The sequence below is a fragment of the Dendrobium catenatum genome, unplaced genomic scaffold (genome assembly GCF_001605985.2).
Source record: "Dendrobium catenatum unplaced genomic scaffold, ASM160598v2 fragScaff_scaffold_621, whole genome shotgun sequence".
NCBI lineage: Eukaryota > Viridiplantae > Streptophyta > Magnoliopsida > Asparagales > Orchidaceae > Dendrobium > Dendrobium catenatum.
In genome coordinates this window covers 18,808,137-18,824,920 of record NW_021319083.1, presented here as the reverse complement: position 1 = coordinate 18,824,920, position 16,784 = coordinate 18,808,137, and the positions used below count along the sequence as shown (strand labels likewise).

General features: G+C 34.7%; 2 protein-coding genes across 4 annotated transcripts in view; both read right to left on the bottom strand.

Moving 5' to 3' along the window:
• Positions 1 to 613, bottom strand: part of LOC110112331 (DNA-directed RNA polymerase I subunit 1) — a 112,413-nt gene extending 111,800 nt beyond the window's left edge. For 2 of the 3 annotated variants that reach the window (XM_020844523.2, XM_020844525.2), the window contains exons 1-2: positions 477 to 613; positions 40 to 210 (exon numbers count right to left, since the gene is read on the bottom strand). In XM_020844523.2, the coding sequence (XP_020700182.1) occupies positions 40 to 69 (30 nt within the window). In that variant the 5' untranslated portion in view covers positions 70 to 210; positions 477 to 613. The remainder of the gene's footprint in view (positions 1 to 39; positions 211 to 476) is intronic. The other variant, XM_020844524.2, reaches the window with a different exon arrangement.
• LOC110112339 lies at positions 82 to 15,503 on the bottom strand. The gene is made up of 6 exons (XM_020844535.2): positions 15,070 to 15,503; positions 13,351 to 13,463; positions 12,532 to 12,585; positions 12,206 to 12,290; positions 12,023 to 12,128; positions 82 to 193 (listed from the first exon to the last, which is right to left on the bottom strand). The coding sequence occupies exons 1-6, from the start codon at positions 15,356 to 15,358 to the stop codon at positions 82 to 84; spliced, it is 759 nt and encodes a 252-aa protein (XP_020700194.2). The 5' UTR covers positions 15,359 to 15,503.
• Between the last annotated feature and the right edge of the window lie 1,281 nt (positions 15,504 to 16,784).

Sequence of the window (16,784 nt, the reverse complement as noted above, 5' to 3'; positions counted from 1 at the left end):
TGAAATAATTAAAGTTTGAATTTTTAATGAAAAGAGAACCTCATCAGGTCGCAACCGCGCCTCGGACATTTTGGAAGCTGATCAAACTACGGCAATTTCAACGGATATAGGTTTAGCACTGGGTTCACGCAAGGTTTTTCTTATTAAGCACCAAACGTCATTTGCCGTGTCATCGCAGCCGAAAACTCCAAGCCTGAAAAACAGCAAGAGCTGAAGTGGCTTTTTAGTGGCAGGATTTAAGCCAAACATCAAAAATTACAATGTCATAACTCGGGCTGTTTGGTATCAGATTTACAGCAGGATTAAAGTCGGATTTACGCTTCCAGCTAAATGGTTTTTGTGGGCGCGTTAAATCCCGGCGATGGGTAAATCCCGGATTTAAGGATATCCGGCTTAAATCCCAGAGTTACTAAATCCCTCGGTTCGGCGGATTTATGGGATTTGGCCGAAGAAGCGCGCGAAAGGTAGAAAGTTACCTTCACAGACAGCGAGCTCCCGTTGTTGCTTCCGATCAAAATGTCGTAACTTCCGATCCGATAGGAAGGGAAAGTCGTCGAGCGAAGTCGAACAGCCACGAAGGAGCCGAAAGCGCGACGCGTGCAATCTCTAGTTCCTACAAGCTCCTGCGAAGCAACGAAGCCGAACAGCAACCACTAGGAGATGAAAGGCAAACCCTAAACGCCTCTAAGTTATTATTGCTTAATTAATATATTTTAAATATTAATTAATTAATTAATAGTGTAATTAATACATAAATCAATTTTCCAATTTAACTTAATTAAATAATTAATAATATAATTAGTAATTAATAATATATAATTATTTTAATAATATAACTTAAAATATATATATTAATATTAATTAATAGTCTAATAATAATTAATGATTGGCTTGTACTTATTTTAATTCATAACACATTAATTTATTTTAAATTTATAATTATATTCTTCACATTTAAATCTTAAGTGTCATAAATCCTGAAATATGTTACCAAACATTTTATAAGGAAACAGTTTTCAGGATTTACTAAATCTAAATTTACAAATTATTTACTAAATCTCACTAAAGTTAAGGGCGTCGTTGGGGGATTTACTTTTTATTGCTTCTTGGAAAAACAGAGTTCTAGTACAAAAATTAAAAAATTTGTACTACAACTCTGTTTTAAAAAGCAGTAAAAAAGTCATCTCAAACGAAGTCTAAATCTCACTTGTTGTCAAACAACCCCAGACAACGGGACTTATGCAAGATTTGAGCATGCTTTAGCATAAATCATGCCAAACACGATTTGAGAGTCCCCTAAATCTCATCTCCGTCCAGTAAAATCCATTGTTATTCGATTGTTGGTGTAAATATCAGATTTATTGACTTCTAGAGTTTGGTAGATTTACTAGATAGTGTCAAAAAAGTGTGTGAATGGGAACTCCAAGCAAAGAACGTCGTGGAAGAGAGCGAAACAAGAACTCCACTTCCAGCGTACCAAATCCTACTTTTGGATGGATTTAACTTAAATCTGAAAGTTTTACAAATTCACTTTCGCCTTCTCCAGAGATCTCTGATTGCGACACCCTCGCTTCCTTGCTTCGAGGGATTGAGTTCGAGAGTTCAGGGTTCTAGCACTTAAGAAAGTATATATTTGCGAGAATAAAAACTAGGGTTTGGGCATTAAGGGTGTAAAGATAATTTTCTTTATAAAATTCCTTTTTTTTTAAAGCTACTAATATCTTTTGATATCAATTAATAAGATATATTAATAAATAAATACATTTATTAATTAATATTAGTTTAATTAAAAATAGAATAAATTAAAAAAATTTAGTGAACTTTTTATTTAATTTGATTAAATGTGAAGTATTATATTAAATTAGTTTTATAAATTACTGATTAATGATTAATTAGAATATTAATTATTGTTAAATTATTTAAATTTGTATCATTTGAATTGATGACAAAGATTATTAATATTCAAGCAAATTAGATATATATGCATTAATTAAAAAATTAAATTAACATTAATTCATTTAAACATGTTAAGCAAATTGATACTATTTTTGTTTAATTATGTAAATGGAAATTATTGTTTAAAAGAAATTTGACTATATATGCCTCCTAATTTCTAAAATTAAAGAAATTTGCCTATAAGGTTCAATGTCTCAAAGTACAATTCAAGCAATAGAGAATATATGTATGAGCTCAACACACTTTTGCTTTGGAAGTTATATCCAAAGATCACAAATAAAGTCAACCATGACTCATTAGACATAATCAATTATAAGCTCGTTGTGTTTGACCATAATATGAAGTCAAAGATGATCATATGCAATTAAACCAATGCGAAATATATTAAGTGCTAATACCATCAAGTTAGTATAGTATGACCAATTAGGACTAAGAAGGGATAAATTTAACAAAGGGACATCCATGATCAAATCTAATAAAGAGAGGATTTGAGAATGGGAGTTGAATGATCAATGGTCTCCTTTAATGACTTTATTAGGACTTTGTTTTGAATAGCTTAAGTTTTTCTATATTTTATTTTTAAAGATCTTTCTCAGACTTAACTTCACACATAGTTTTTTTAAAGGAAAAAGTTTTGAAAGTAATGAAAAAACTATTTTCCAGACACATTATTTTTTTTAATTGTTTTTCTTACAATTAAAATTGTTTCAAACAAAACCTAAGTCAAATAGACTCCTATGGTCATCATAGGGTTTAAAGCTAGTCACCTCATGTTATGGGTTATAATGTAACACGTATAGAACAATTCACCATTCCACCCATTCTTGCTCGATCTAATTCAAGGTAATCAATTGAATTTCTAACTCTAAACCCTTTTGCATGTGTCTAAAAATATTTGTGTATGCATGTAAAAATATACGTGTTATAAAGCAGGTCAACGTAGTTTGTGTGCATGTTTTGCAAATATTAAAATTTTTCCTTGGGGAGCCACAGGCGTTGGGATAGGCAGTGTCGTAGCTTTGTGATATCTATAATTTTGGCCATTTAATTAAATGTTGTGATGTTGGGGGAGGGGGGCACTACAATGTTGGGGTCTTCTAGAGGGACAATACAGCTCGCATGATTGGGCGTCGTGAAGTTTGGCCAAATTTTAATATTAAAAATATTTTTTTTCACTATTCAATTCATTCCATTTCCATTGAGGTAGTCGGCTTGAGAGAGATGAGGAATTGTAGAGAGCGAAAGCCAATTTTGGCTGTCTCAAGTCCATTTTTAGCTGATGGCCTAGTTCTGAAAGTTATCAGGTTTGAGGTATATAGCATGTTGTCTATCTTACTTTTAAAACATACAAGAGTTTCAATAATTTTATGATTTAATTTATAATTCTATTAGAAAAAAAAAATGAGGATAACTTGATATCTATAAAACTTTTACCGTGTAACTTTGTGTATATTATGGAGATGATAATCATGAACATTTAGGTATTTTTTGGGAAGTTTTTAGTAGGTAAATTGAAAATTATGATATTTTTGACAAATTAGAAAATCATTATGGCTCCCAAAAATAATATTGTAATACAATTAAAACCACAAAACAATGCTCTGAACAATCTCTAGTAACTTGTTAATTGTTTAACGTAGTGAATTTTTGCTCAATAGTGTATTTTGTTGACAATCATCAAAGTATTTAAATAAATTCTGAAAAGAGTTCATTTATATTTCTTCCATTACAATACAATGAATTATATATTTACCTGCTTGAAATGTATGATTCTGAGAAGATTCAGTGTGTATGGGGGAAGTTCTATTCTGATACTAAAGGCACACAAAGTTCTATTCTTTTGTTATGTGTATATTCTATGTTAGTCTTATATACACATTTTGGTCTAGTGTTGGGCATTAGGAGAAATAAGGTCATATTTTCTAATATGCCACCGCAAGAGTCATAAGGGTCTATTTATGATGGGAGGTATATGGGATTAAAGGAAATAAATTACTTTCTATTATAATATATGATGTATTTACTTTCATGTATTATTTTTAAGTTTCTCATAATTGAAGCACTACTCGGTTTCATACAGTGATTGTTATGAGCTACTTTATAACTCATCTGAATGTTGAATAAATGATTTATATGAAAACTTATATTTATATCGGTGAGTGTGACCTATTGAACTGTGTTGGCACACAATTCATTTGCATTCAATTTTAGGATATGGGGAAGGAAAATAGTCAATAGAGTAGCTGAGTCAAGATCTTACATATCTGAGTCTGTATATGTAGTTCTTTTTTTTCAATCATGGTTAGTTAGTTAAATTGCTCTCTTATGTATTTTAGTCTATTGTTATGTATTGTATTATAAAGTGATATATACATTTTTTATGAGAAACGAAAATATTTTTTTGTGGATGAGTTATTTTGTGTACACTAGAAGTTATCAGCAATTTGTAGTTTATTGTGTTTTTTTAAGTTTAATTAAAAGAAGAAAATATGTCTAATCTTGGGTTGGTCTGTTGCAAGAGAACACAATAGGACATGTCCCTTCTATGGGTCTTATTGGAAATTAAGCATCGTGTGGCATTATATATTTTTATTTTTTATGCCAACCAAGAACCCCAATATTTGTGGTATAATAACTAATTATGGCACGATGTTAGAGAGGAAATTAAAGCTCATTAAATTTAACTAATATTGTTGTTGGTTGATTTTGGTGAATCCAATCCAGTTATAAGATTTTGGACATCTTTCTTACTATTTTTTAAAGAAACTTTTTAGCAGAGAATTTTTAATTTTTGTACTAAAAAAACTGCTTTAAAAAGCAGTAAGAAAGTTACTTGTATGTTAAAGTCATGAAGTTAGCTTCTCAATATCTCATGTTGGTGTGGAAAATAGATGATGAAATGAAATTGTTCATCTTTATATAAGATTCATAAGAAGATATAAGAAATTTTGCCGAAAGTGATAAACTTAATAAATCTTATATAGTCATGTGGTAAAACATTCAAAATAAGTCATGTTAGCTCAAAATAAAATCTAGGGAGTATGGGTTACTCTATATCCCAGAGGGACTGACTTCATAAGATTATTTACATTCGATAAAATCTCCAAAATCAAATCTCTATAAGTACAATATGCATTTATTTTGATTTATTTGGGTTAACTATTAAAAAAAAAGATAATGATTTAAGGACTATTAACCTTATTGATACGTCATCAAAAAATTATCTTGATCGGGCATAAATCTCGATGCAAAATCAAGTTGAAAACTTCCGAAATTAAAATTGGGATCATCCTAACTCTGATTTCAGTAAACTTACTGTCAAACAGAACGTCTCGGAAATACGAGCCCAACGACACCAAATTTGACTCAATCCGAGCCCGAATGGGTCCAAATCAAGGGTCTGAAGCGCTGTTGGAGGGTTTGAACCATAATTTAGATTACCAAATGGTTTCCAAACATGACATGCTTATAGTCGAATCGAGAGGCTCGACGAGATGAATCCAACGAGCCCAAGATCACTGAATTCTGACATCACTAAGACATTCAAATGTCAATCAAAGTCAAACGATCCATGATTCAAGGGATTCAACATCAGTCATTCATCCCACCACTCCCCATTTACTCTTGATTTCTCACCTATTTACGGGTCATGCCACTCCAGAAATCTATAAATAGACCCCTCATTTCTCTTGAAAAGGGATCCAAGCAAGAAGAGAAGAGAAGGAAGAAGTTCCTCCTCGACCACTGTCTGAACTTCCGTCGGACCACCACTGGAGGCCCTCACCTCCGCTGGACCACCGTCTGACGTCGTTGCTCCGCTGGACCACCACTTGAGACCCTGAACTCTGCCAGACCACCAATGGAGGCCCTCACCTTCGCCGGACCACCACTTGAGTCCATGAGCTCCGTCGAACCACCACTTGAGGCCTTGTGCTCCACCAGGCCACCACCAGGCCCAGACTTCCGTCGGTCCACTACTTGACGTCGTTGCTCCGCTTGACCACCACCTGAGGTCCAGACTTTTGTCGGACCACCACCTGACGTCGTTGCTCTGCCGGACAACCATATGAGGCCCGGACTTCCAGTAGACCACCACCTGAGGCCCGGACTTCCGCCGGACCACCACCCGAGGCCCGGACTTCCACCGGACCACCATATGAGGCCTGACCTTTTGTCGAACAATCACCTGAGGCCCGAACTTCTACCGGACCATCACCTGAGGCCTGAACTTCTGTCAAGGCATCACCTGATGCCTAGAGTTCTACCAGAGTACCCCCCTACTACAACGGACTTTCTAACCTTGGTCTCCTGCATATTACGGTCCTTCCGACCTACATTGCCAGACAATGATCTTTCTGACCCCGGTCTCCTGCCAACTACAGTCTTTCCGACCTCCATCCTATCGACTATGGTCCTGCCGACCAAGCAAACATGTCTATATAACTCCCACCATGTAATGTGCTCTATATGATGTACATTTGTGACATCAAGCCAATGCCTTCTCCTAAGGAAGTGCCTCATTTATAATTGACTGCAAATACTAGTGGATTCATTCAAACTGGGTTAGACCCTGTGGTTTTTCCCCCTTTTAAGGGGTTTTCATGTAAAAACTCTCGTGTCTCTTATGAACGCTACACCCTCTCTATTACATGCTTGTGTGCTGGATCTTAGTACAATGCTAAGACGTTAAACTATATATTTTTCTACCGTCGTGAATACTCCAGGACGCAACACTTATAGTGTAGTTTATGCTTCAAAACTGATCAATCTAAAAAGCAGCTGGTGAACCACCCTGATCAAGCAAGAACTTTTTTCACTTAAGAAGTATATATGCTAAATTTGTTGAATCACCAAAGTCAATAAAGAAATACAATTGACTCAAATGGGTTGTGTGTAGGGAGTGAGAAGTCTACAAAAGGGTATAAATAGCAACGATAAGGAGCTAATGGATATTTCATCCGAAGTTATCAAGATTGTAAGCATTGAATTGTTATGATAGTTGATCCAACCCAACAATGAGACATTCTATCAACAATCATGAATTTCAGCATGCTGAGGCAATCTCATGTTTGCCCCTGACGGAATACTTAAATTTTCTAAAAAGATAAATTTTAAAAGGTCAATTTGGGAAAATGAAAGACTTACAATCTCTAGTCGTATACATAATTGCCTTAAAAAGAATTAAATTAGACAACCAAATTATATATAACCTGAGCCACTTAATTAAATCAACAATGTTGAAAGTGCACCAATGGTTGGGAGAGTTTTGATTGCATGCAGTAGATTTTACTTAAAAGGAGTGGCTTAAGAGAGCCTTAATTTAGGGGCGTTAAAAAATGACCCAACTTGACAACTCGACCATAAACCGACCCAAAAGTTTCAAATGGGTTGTATTCATGTTTAAAATTCTGACCCGTTTCTTAAACAGGTCGAAATCGGGTTGACCCACCAACCCAATTTTGACCCGTTTAATTTTTCTTTTCTTAAAATTTTAAATTTATTGTTATGATTGTTTTATTTTTATTAATTAATCTAAAACCTATTAGTAAAAATATTTTATAAAAAAAATCAAAATGTTTTATGATGTTCGGGTCATTCGGGTTGCTTGCGGGTTGGGTACGGGTCCGCATTTTTTACCCGTTTTTTAATTCGGTCGAGTTCATGTTGATCTAATTACGGTTTGGTCCGAATCCGACTTATTCACTCGTTTTGACATCCCTACCTTAATTTATAAGTAAATATTTTTAATCACTATTTAAGCTATTTTCTAATTTATGAAAACTGATGAAAAAAATTTAATCCTAAGTATCAATAGCAAAGCCAGGATAACATATTAAAGTACTATACATATATATATATATATATGTTCGTTGGGTATTGGAAAGAAAATTATTAGATGAAGTTCAAATTGAATACCAAGAAAACAATTGTTTGCTCCTTATTGTTATATATATAAAACTCTCCCAAATTATAGAAAAAGAAAATTAATACTAAATGGAGTCTTCATAATGCATAGCATAACATAGAGTGCTATAAAAGTATACTAAGTGAAATATCACATCACAAATATTAATTTATTTAATTAATTTAAATATTTGTTGTATAACTTATGTAAAAGCAAAAAAACAATGGTTGTACATATGAACACCTACAAAAGATAACATTTTGATGATACTGTAATACATCAAAGAAAACAAACAACCAAACACAAAGCTAGAAATATCCTAACTAACGACCAACCCACCCACGAAGTTGTATGCAATGCAATACAAAAGATTTTCTAAGAAATTGTCGACCTAACTATAACCTCTCTATGTTTGTTAGCTAAGAGGTGTCACAATCACCTCGGGTTGTTCATAAACAAAGTTCGTACAAACGAAATTTGTTCTTCATACATGGATGATCTCCTCAGGTTGTCATCGTACGAACGATGATCAATTTCGTCCCTGGACGAAGCTCTCTGTCTAAAGGCTTTCAACTGTTCGTCCGGGACGAACCCAACTTCGTACGGACGAACCTAGAAGGAAAATCCAGGTTTTGTGAAAGGCTTCATCTAGTAAGAGCCAATTCATATAATAAACAACAAATTAGCTCATTTCAAGTGATCCAACTATATTGAGGCTTAACATTTTAATTTAGTTGGATTTTAAATGGCTAATTTTAAAAACATTAAGGTGCCACACTCTATGTTAATTGCATTTTTTGTGACTTATGGGCATTTAAATTTTCAGTTCATTTTTTAACTGGCTGATTTCACGTAATCCCGATCGATGGATCCAACATGGTTAAGTAAACCGTCCAGAGTGCAACACATGGTATGCGACGTGGTGCCACAACACAGTTCGTCCCAATTATTGCCAAAGATTGGAATTTACGGTGGCAGCCAATCATTGGATTAAAAGATTAATTTTAATGCCCAAAACTTCAAAAATTTACAAAACATCCATACCCTGACCTCAATCAAGATCCAAGTTCACTTCATTAAGAACCACAACCTGCTACCTAGTGTAGTATACTGATCCTTAGATTTCAGTCAATATCTAAATCATTTCATTAAAGTCTCATATAACAATTTATATATCACTAGATTTCTGAAGCATGTAATGGTCAGCTTGATTTACTCAAGCTAGCTCAATTGATTATATACACTTTGATCATCTTCAGTTGGTCTCTAACTTGTTCCTAAACTTCACCCAAAATCTCTTGAATCATTCTCCTAGTGAGTTGAGTGCAGTTGATCACCTTGGTCCAGTCACCAATTGACATGTTCAACTGGACCTAAACCTGGTAAAATCCAATCTACTTTGATCCAATTCTTGCATGTGACTCAATCAACCATTTTATCATATCAAAACAACTTTGAAATATAGCTAAAATACTTCCCAAACATGCTTTGAGTCAAACCATCACGGGTTGACTCAGTCAACTCCCCAAGCACGATCAAACCATATCACACAGGGACTCGTTTTCTTATACATTAAATCCACACTCCCTAACCTCTCATACTCCATCAAATCTACACCTAAACATCACCTGCTCTCTTTCCTATCAACATTGCTTAAGGTTGACTGGTCAAACCAGTCAACTTAAGCTTTAAAATTATTCCCATGACCAAACATATGGAACCCAACCTCCCCGCTTAAAGCTAGACCCATGCTTCAATCCAAATGACTCTATACCACACCTAGACTCCAGCCCAGTTGCTTTGACCCTTGCTGACTATTCAAACAATCAACAAGAGCTCAAGAGAGCTTTCATGGTCAAACCCATTCAAATTCACTCACCCAGCCTAAACCAGACCTATCTAGCTATCCTAAAGCTTTCCAGAAGCTTCTCTAGACTCAACTTGACCTAACCTAGCGTTGGTTTTGATTCCAAATAGCTCAGCCAACTCGAGTGGTCCCCCTCCATGTGAGAAGGACAATCTGCCCTTACCGTTAGTACAACTACTCCCCCGGCCCCCTAACTGTTTGGGATAGATGTCCTCCATCACAGTGACTTGCCTAAGCAATCCAGACCATTCCTTTTGGCTCCAAATAGCTGTATAAAGAAAATGGGATGCGATTCAATCATTGGGACCTATCTCCTACTCCAATCACTCTTAGAGAGATCTAGGTTTTCGTTTTGAAATCCCATAGTTTCATCCACATTTCCCCATCGATTTCCTATGGTTTCGTAGTTGCCGACGATGAGAGGAAAGGAGAACTGAAGCTAAGACCGTCCCAGTTGCTGGATTTCTTTCTAGAAGCATTCTCAGGGCTCAAAGTCTCCTAACGAAGTAAGCGTGGACAATCTACAAATTCAGAGAAACCTAAACCATCCAAATCCATCTGTTATATTACAATATATCTCTAACCCTAGGATTTTTTTTAGGTTCCTAAACAATATTTTATATTTTGCATCAAAGGCTTAGAAAACTATTCCCTACTTTTCCTTAGACCCTAATGTACATATGATTAAAATTTCAATCTATTTCGTTTGGAAGTTTGAGAGAATGAAGAAAAATATTTTTAGGGTTTGCAATTGAACGGGGAAAAAGAAGACGACACCCTAGCTGTTGGATCTGTTTATTTTAGATCAATGGATATGATGTCGTTAGATCTGCGATCCGTTATTCCAGTGCAAATCACGAGATGCTCAGATCTTCATCCAGACAGATCTAGGCCATTTGTTCAAACCGCGGGCTTGATCCTGGCCATAAGATCCTTCTAAGTTGAGATCAATCTTGAGTTTGATCTCAATCATTGGATAAGCGCATTATTAGATCCAACGGTTTGAAACCCTGCCGCATTGGATAAGTAAGTCTGGCCCGCTTAACCAGCGTCGTATGCGTGGCCTAATCATGTTGCGCCGTGTGGAGGATCGGGTCTGGGTCAGCGCCGCCATTTGACCAGTTATTTTAAATGCTATAAATAAAAAAAAAATGTCCAGAACTTCAAAATTAGACAGTAATTTCATTTCTAAACCATTTCAGAGTTTTTGGGCTTATTTTGTTTGTATTTTCATATACTTTATTTTAAAAATAAAATAAAATTACTTTGAGTATTATTGTTATTAGTTATTGTAACTATTCAGAAAACCCTATTTTAATTTTAAATAAAAATATACATATTATTTTGAGTTAAAACTTTGCAGAGGTATTCTAGGGTTTAGTATTGATCTCTCGTAATTTTCTCAAGCTTTTTTGAAGAAATCTCAACTAGATTATAAATTTATAAAAGTCTTGATCATGATTTGGTCTTGATTTTTAAAAAATCATAAATAATTCAAATTAAATCCATTCATTGCATGATAGGGTTTTATGGAATCAGTGAGGATCCCTCCATTGAAAAATATTCATTCATCATAATCATGTATGATTTTAAGAAAAAAAAAATCTTTTATTAGTATATAGGTTTATATACATACTTTCCAAAACATACATAATTTTGACTTCAATTTGGGTTAAATTTCATTTGATAATGTTTGCCTACATTTTCAAATATCCTTAATTCATTTTGATGCATCTTATCTTTTATAGTGAAACATTTGAGATCATAGGTCACTATATGACCTATGACTTTAATGTTTCATTATAATCATTCCATAGAGTATTAGAGCACTTTATCTTATTCTTGATTGTTTTATGATGTGATTGTAATTAATGTTCAAGGTTTAGTAAACAATGATTTTGATCCCATTAACTAGTGACATATAAGAACAATAATTAAGGACTTGGGTCTTAGCTAACCTAGTCCATCTAGGGTGGACTCCACTATCCCTTTTGGGATAAAACTCAAACATAAAAAATTAGAGTCATACATCTTATAATCAAATACATTGATTTGACATTAATTGACCTTTCAAATAACTATTAGATTTAGTGTTTTTCTTCTTTAATTAAATTTCAACAATTTTCCATAAATCAAATAAAATCCCTGAAAATCTAAAATCAACTTCATTTAACTCCAATCAACTCTAAATAAAGTCTATAATTATTCAAAATCAAAACTAAAATCCTAATTTCATTAAACATGAATTAAATAAATACCTTAAAATTATATAAAATTCAAATAATCATACATACCTCCATGGCAGTTCATCGAATTTGGTGACACCAACAGATGAGACGAGAACAAATCTCTTAATTGTTTCAGGCAATGCCGATACGAGATTCCTCACCCCCTCCCAATCTTCAAAAGACAAATCAGTCTCAGATACTCAGAGAAAATATTATTATTTTGAACGCCTGTAGTAAATATAAGCCTACCTACTCTTTCAGGTGTATTTTCTCCATTCCATCGCCTGGAAGGAAATGCTGTAGTGCCCGTGCAGCAAATTACATGCGTCACTCCCTAAGAAACAAGTCCTATAGTTTGGTTCAATAGATAGGTTATAAATTTAATTGTATCTATATAATCTTTCAGTGGAGAAATTATTCTGTGCGGACCCCGGATGCAGCTGAGACGAATTAGATGCAACCATGTCAGCAGTACCGAGCGAAAGGGTGACGTGGCGCATTCTGGTTGGTTTTCGGATGACGTTCCGCATCCGCACAGAATAATTTCTCCTTCAATGAGAATTTTAGGGACAAACCTCAAAAATGGCTGAATCTAAGTCATCAGGATTCCTTGTATCTCCCTTCCATATCTAGCAATTACCAACATATACAAATGTATCAGTGGCAGAGTCTGAAATTTTTTCTATTTGGACAAGAATTTAAATTTGTAAATATCCTCTTTACTTTTTTTTTTCTTATCCGGACTTGAGAATGATTTTGATAGTTGTAAGAAAAAATTGTTTAAATTTGTTGTTTTATAAAAATAAAATATAAGATGATACAAATTTATAATTTGCTATACCTGCTTTTTATATTCTGAAAGAGTTGATATGATTACTTTATTATCAATATAATCAAATATTTCTTTCTTAATATAAGTGAATAAAATAGTACTCATTCATTAATCTCTAACTCTATTAGGTAGTCGATTTTTTTTTTTTTTTTTATGATAATCATAGTAGAAAAAGCTTTTTTTTTTTAATTTATATTATATTTACAGTAAAATGTTGGTTATAATATTCAATTGCAATTTATTTTTCATATAAAAGAAGGTATTAGTCTTTCATAATAATTATTATATAAGTATTTCCTGAAACATATTTTTTTATTCTAGTTTTCTATAAGAAATTTTAAAATGTTGAAGAAAGGGATAAAAATATCTAAATGTTTAATCAAACCAAACAGAGAGAAGACAGAAATCAAGCAAAATCAGTGTAATTTTGTTGAGACACAACTGAATTGTGATTCAATGATTAAGTACCCATTATTTTACTGAAAATTACAGTTATGCCACTGGCCACATTCAATTTTGGTGAATAAATAAAAATATCATTTTTCATAAATTTAATATGCACCTTCAAAGAATTCTCATCTTGGAGGCCAAATAAGGATTTTGCTTTTGCAGGATCCCTTAACAATAATCTTGCTTTGATATTTCTCTTTAGCAATGATGCCACTATGAGCTGCCCTGAAAAAAAAGAAAAAAAGGATTGTAGCCAATGAGCTATTATTGATGTTAGCAAGATGATGGATGTTAGCGGGCATTGACGCCAATCGACAACGGGTACTATATGATGAGAGATGGCGAATGTTGAGCCACAAAAGACATTCAGGCTTCGTTTGTAATTGCTTTTTTATTGATTCTTAAAGTACCTTTCAGTACAAAAATTTTAATTTTGTACTGAAAAACTGCTTTAAGGGGCAGTAAGAAAGTCGTCCTAAATGAAGCCTCAGTGTTAGCGTCGGTTTATGATGGGTGATAATGAATGCTAGGTGTCGAAATTAATAGATATTCCAAGGAGAGATTTGAGATAACCAAGAATGTTATTTGGAGTATTGCATAGAAAATGTAGTATTCGATTTTATCATTTCAAAAAATATAGATGCAGATAAAGATCTTAGTTTGAATTTATTTGCATCGATGAGAGCAACCCAATGCAAAAAATAGAGATGATTCATAGGCTTCGTTTGGGACGACTTTCTTACTGCTTTTTAAAAAAAGCTACTTTAAGAAACAGTCGTCCCAAACGAAGCCTAAGAGGCCAAGTCATAGTTATTATGCGAAATTTTTGGTCGAAATTATGATTCAATGAAAAATGGTGCCTGAAATGTTCGTCTTTCTAAGAGCTACTCAACACCACAAATGGCTCTTAGTTTCATTCCTTGCAGAGGGCAATGGATTCTAGAAATTTTAAATATTCATATTTCCCCTTAAGAACTGCACAAGTCCAAAAGACCTCATCACAAATCAAAGACAGATCTAGACTCCTTTTGATGGTAGAAGTTCAATGAAGATCTTGGTCAGCCATAGGTAGCCTGGTTGGGCAGTCACTGGAGCTCACCACCAGTGCTGGTTGTACATGAGGAATGGGGCCAGTTGCGACCCCTAAGAATTGCCTAAGGGTTGTTTCGTAGCACCCAGGATTTGATTTAAGTAGGGATTCGATAATCCTCTAAATCTAGATTTCGGAAACCCTAAGGAGCCTAAATCCTGAAAACTATTTGGTAACATTCATAATAAATCTTATTAAATCTTGTGTGAGTGTTTGGCTGTAGAGCGGATTCAACGAGCTGACTCTTCCTCTCGAGCCAATGAATTTTGTAAATCCCGCAAAAAAGGAGATTTAAAAAATCCATGATTTAGCACGAAAAGGTGGAATTTTTGCCGTGAGATTTGGTTTTGCATTTTAGGCTGTTTGGCTAGATTTTGCTCAAATCTGACCTAAATCCTGCTACCAAACAGCCCCTAATTAATCTATCAAGGGGCTTCCACCTAATGCATCCTTGTCCCTCTATATCTTCTTACATCAACTGTCTTTTGAAATATGAATCGAATTTAAATGCTAAGTTTGGTTGATGTGAATCTGAGTGAAAAGAATGGAGAAAGGAACCCTCAAATCAATTGCCACAGAGCTTAGAGTTTTCTCCCAATCTAACCCAAACTTTACTGAATAACTATTTAAGAAACAGTCCAGCAATACAGTCAGTAACATATTCTTATCAGAAAAATCTGCACAAATTTTCAAAATATAACATACATAAAACTGAATCTGAGAAGCAGAAGAGACACTAACCCACACCACCAGTTCCTCCAACAACAAGAACAAGCTTTGAAGAGGAAGGATTGGTTTCGGATATCTCGGTTTCGGCCGATCCATAAGTTTGTGTCTGCTTTTCTTTGACTGCACGAGAGACAAAAGCGCTTCCTCCATTACTGTAGCTTTGAAGCAGGGGAGAGCTTTGCCCTCCGAGATTTTGTAATGAAATGAGTAAAGGTGAGTTCTTTCTAAGAATTCCCATTTGGCTTCTCTCTGGGGTAACAGAGAGAACTTGGAGAGGATGAGGGCAGAGATTCAGAGCCATTGGATGGGGAAGAAGAAGATGAACACAGAAAATTAGATATCTGATGAATTATTTCAAGGGTACATTAAACGGAAAATTTGAGAAAATTTTCATGTTTGCCTTCAAAAAAATATTTTTTTTTTGAATGAGAAGAAATTTGTAATAGAAATGATACATTGCTTTACTGTTGAACACCGTTCAAAGTTCTATTTTGCTTGAATTTTTTTAAGAATTGCATAAATTTGATTTCAGAGCTTCTTGATTATTGCATTAATCTATTGCGGGTTAGAAGTATGAAAAAAATGATGGATTTGTAGTTGAGTTGAAATTCTAAGGAATAGAGGGGGGAAATTGAAGAATACCAGCCATAAGGATAAGATGGGGTCCCTATACAACTCTCATGGTTGTAATTTCATCTGGCCCCACCCCAATTGGAGCACAATCCATATCCATAAACATGGATCAAATCGAGTACAATTTTTACTTACAATAAATTAGAAAATTCATGACGGTAGAGAGAGAGATTCGAGTCCTAATTAGACACGATGATTCAACATGCAAACAAATAAAAATATAGATATTTTTTTATATAGAAAATCCGGAATGTGGAAAGCCACATAATCTTGCCCAGTTGAAATGATTTCACAATATATGCGTGAATTATCAAATATCGGGCCATCCCTTATTTTGGGCAAAGTGAAATTACAAGAGTTCGAGGAGTAGACGGATATAGTGGTAAAGTTCGATAAGACATCATGATGATTCAATGATGGCGAGTAATTGGTAGAAGGTTTTGCGGGACCGGTGGTGATCAGTTGGTGGAAGGTCCAACTTAGGCAATCAATCGATAGAGAACCAACATTAGAGGTATGCTAGCGAAGTGCCAGCAGTGATGACTGTGGCGCAAAGGTTCAGCGGCAGTTGACCAATGGAAGTCCTAAGGTTGTCAAAATCCAGTTGTGAGTCGGGTTCGAGTCGAACCTGATTATAAATCGCTACTGTTTGACTCAATCCAAACATGACCGTTTTAGCAAACGGGTTAAAAATTTCAACCCAGACCCAACTTGTTAGATTTTTTGGTTGACCAAACTCGACATGTAACCACTACAACAAAAGGTTACCTTCACAACGAGCAAAACCATGGGAGCCCTTACCTTCGCAACAAGAGAGCTCCCTCGTTACTTCCGATCCACCAAATGACATGAGCTGTTACGACTTCTGATTACCGATTCAACAATCCCTCCTGTCATCGTCGTTACTTTCGATCCAAAGATCCTCCCATCGTCGTCGTTATGAATGGCGAGCTATGGTGACTAAAACTCGACAGAAGGAACATCATCGAAGAAGGTGAGGTATATGCTATCATGACTTGCGAATTGACAGAAGGCGACTTCAATTCATCGAAGCCTCGAAGGAGGCTAGACTCGTGACTTCCGACCTGACAGAA

Bases quoted from the DNA above. Each gene is read 5' to 3' on its own strand.
- LOC110112339 (XM_020844535.2), bottom strand. From the start codon at position 15,358: ATGGCTCTGAATCTCTGCCCTCATCCTCTCCAAGTTCTCTCTGTTACC. The intron at 13,464-15,069 runs GTTAGTGTCTCT...CTTTTTTTTCAG, and splicing joins TGGAGGAACTGGTGGTGTGG to GGCAGCTCATAGTGGCATCA. The intron at 12,129-12,205 runs GTAGGCTTATAT...TGTCTTTTGAAG, and splicing joins AAATACACCTGAAAGAGTAG to ATTGGGAGGGGGTGAGGAAT.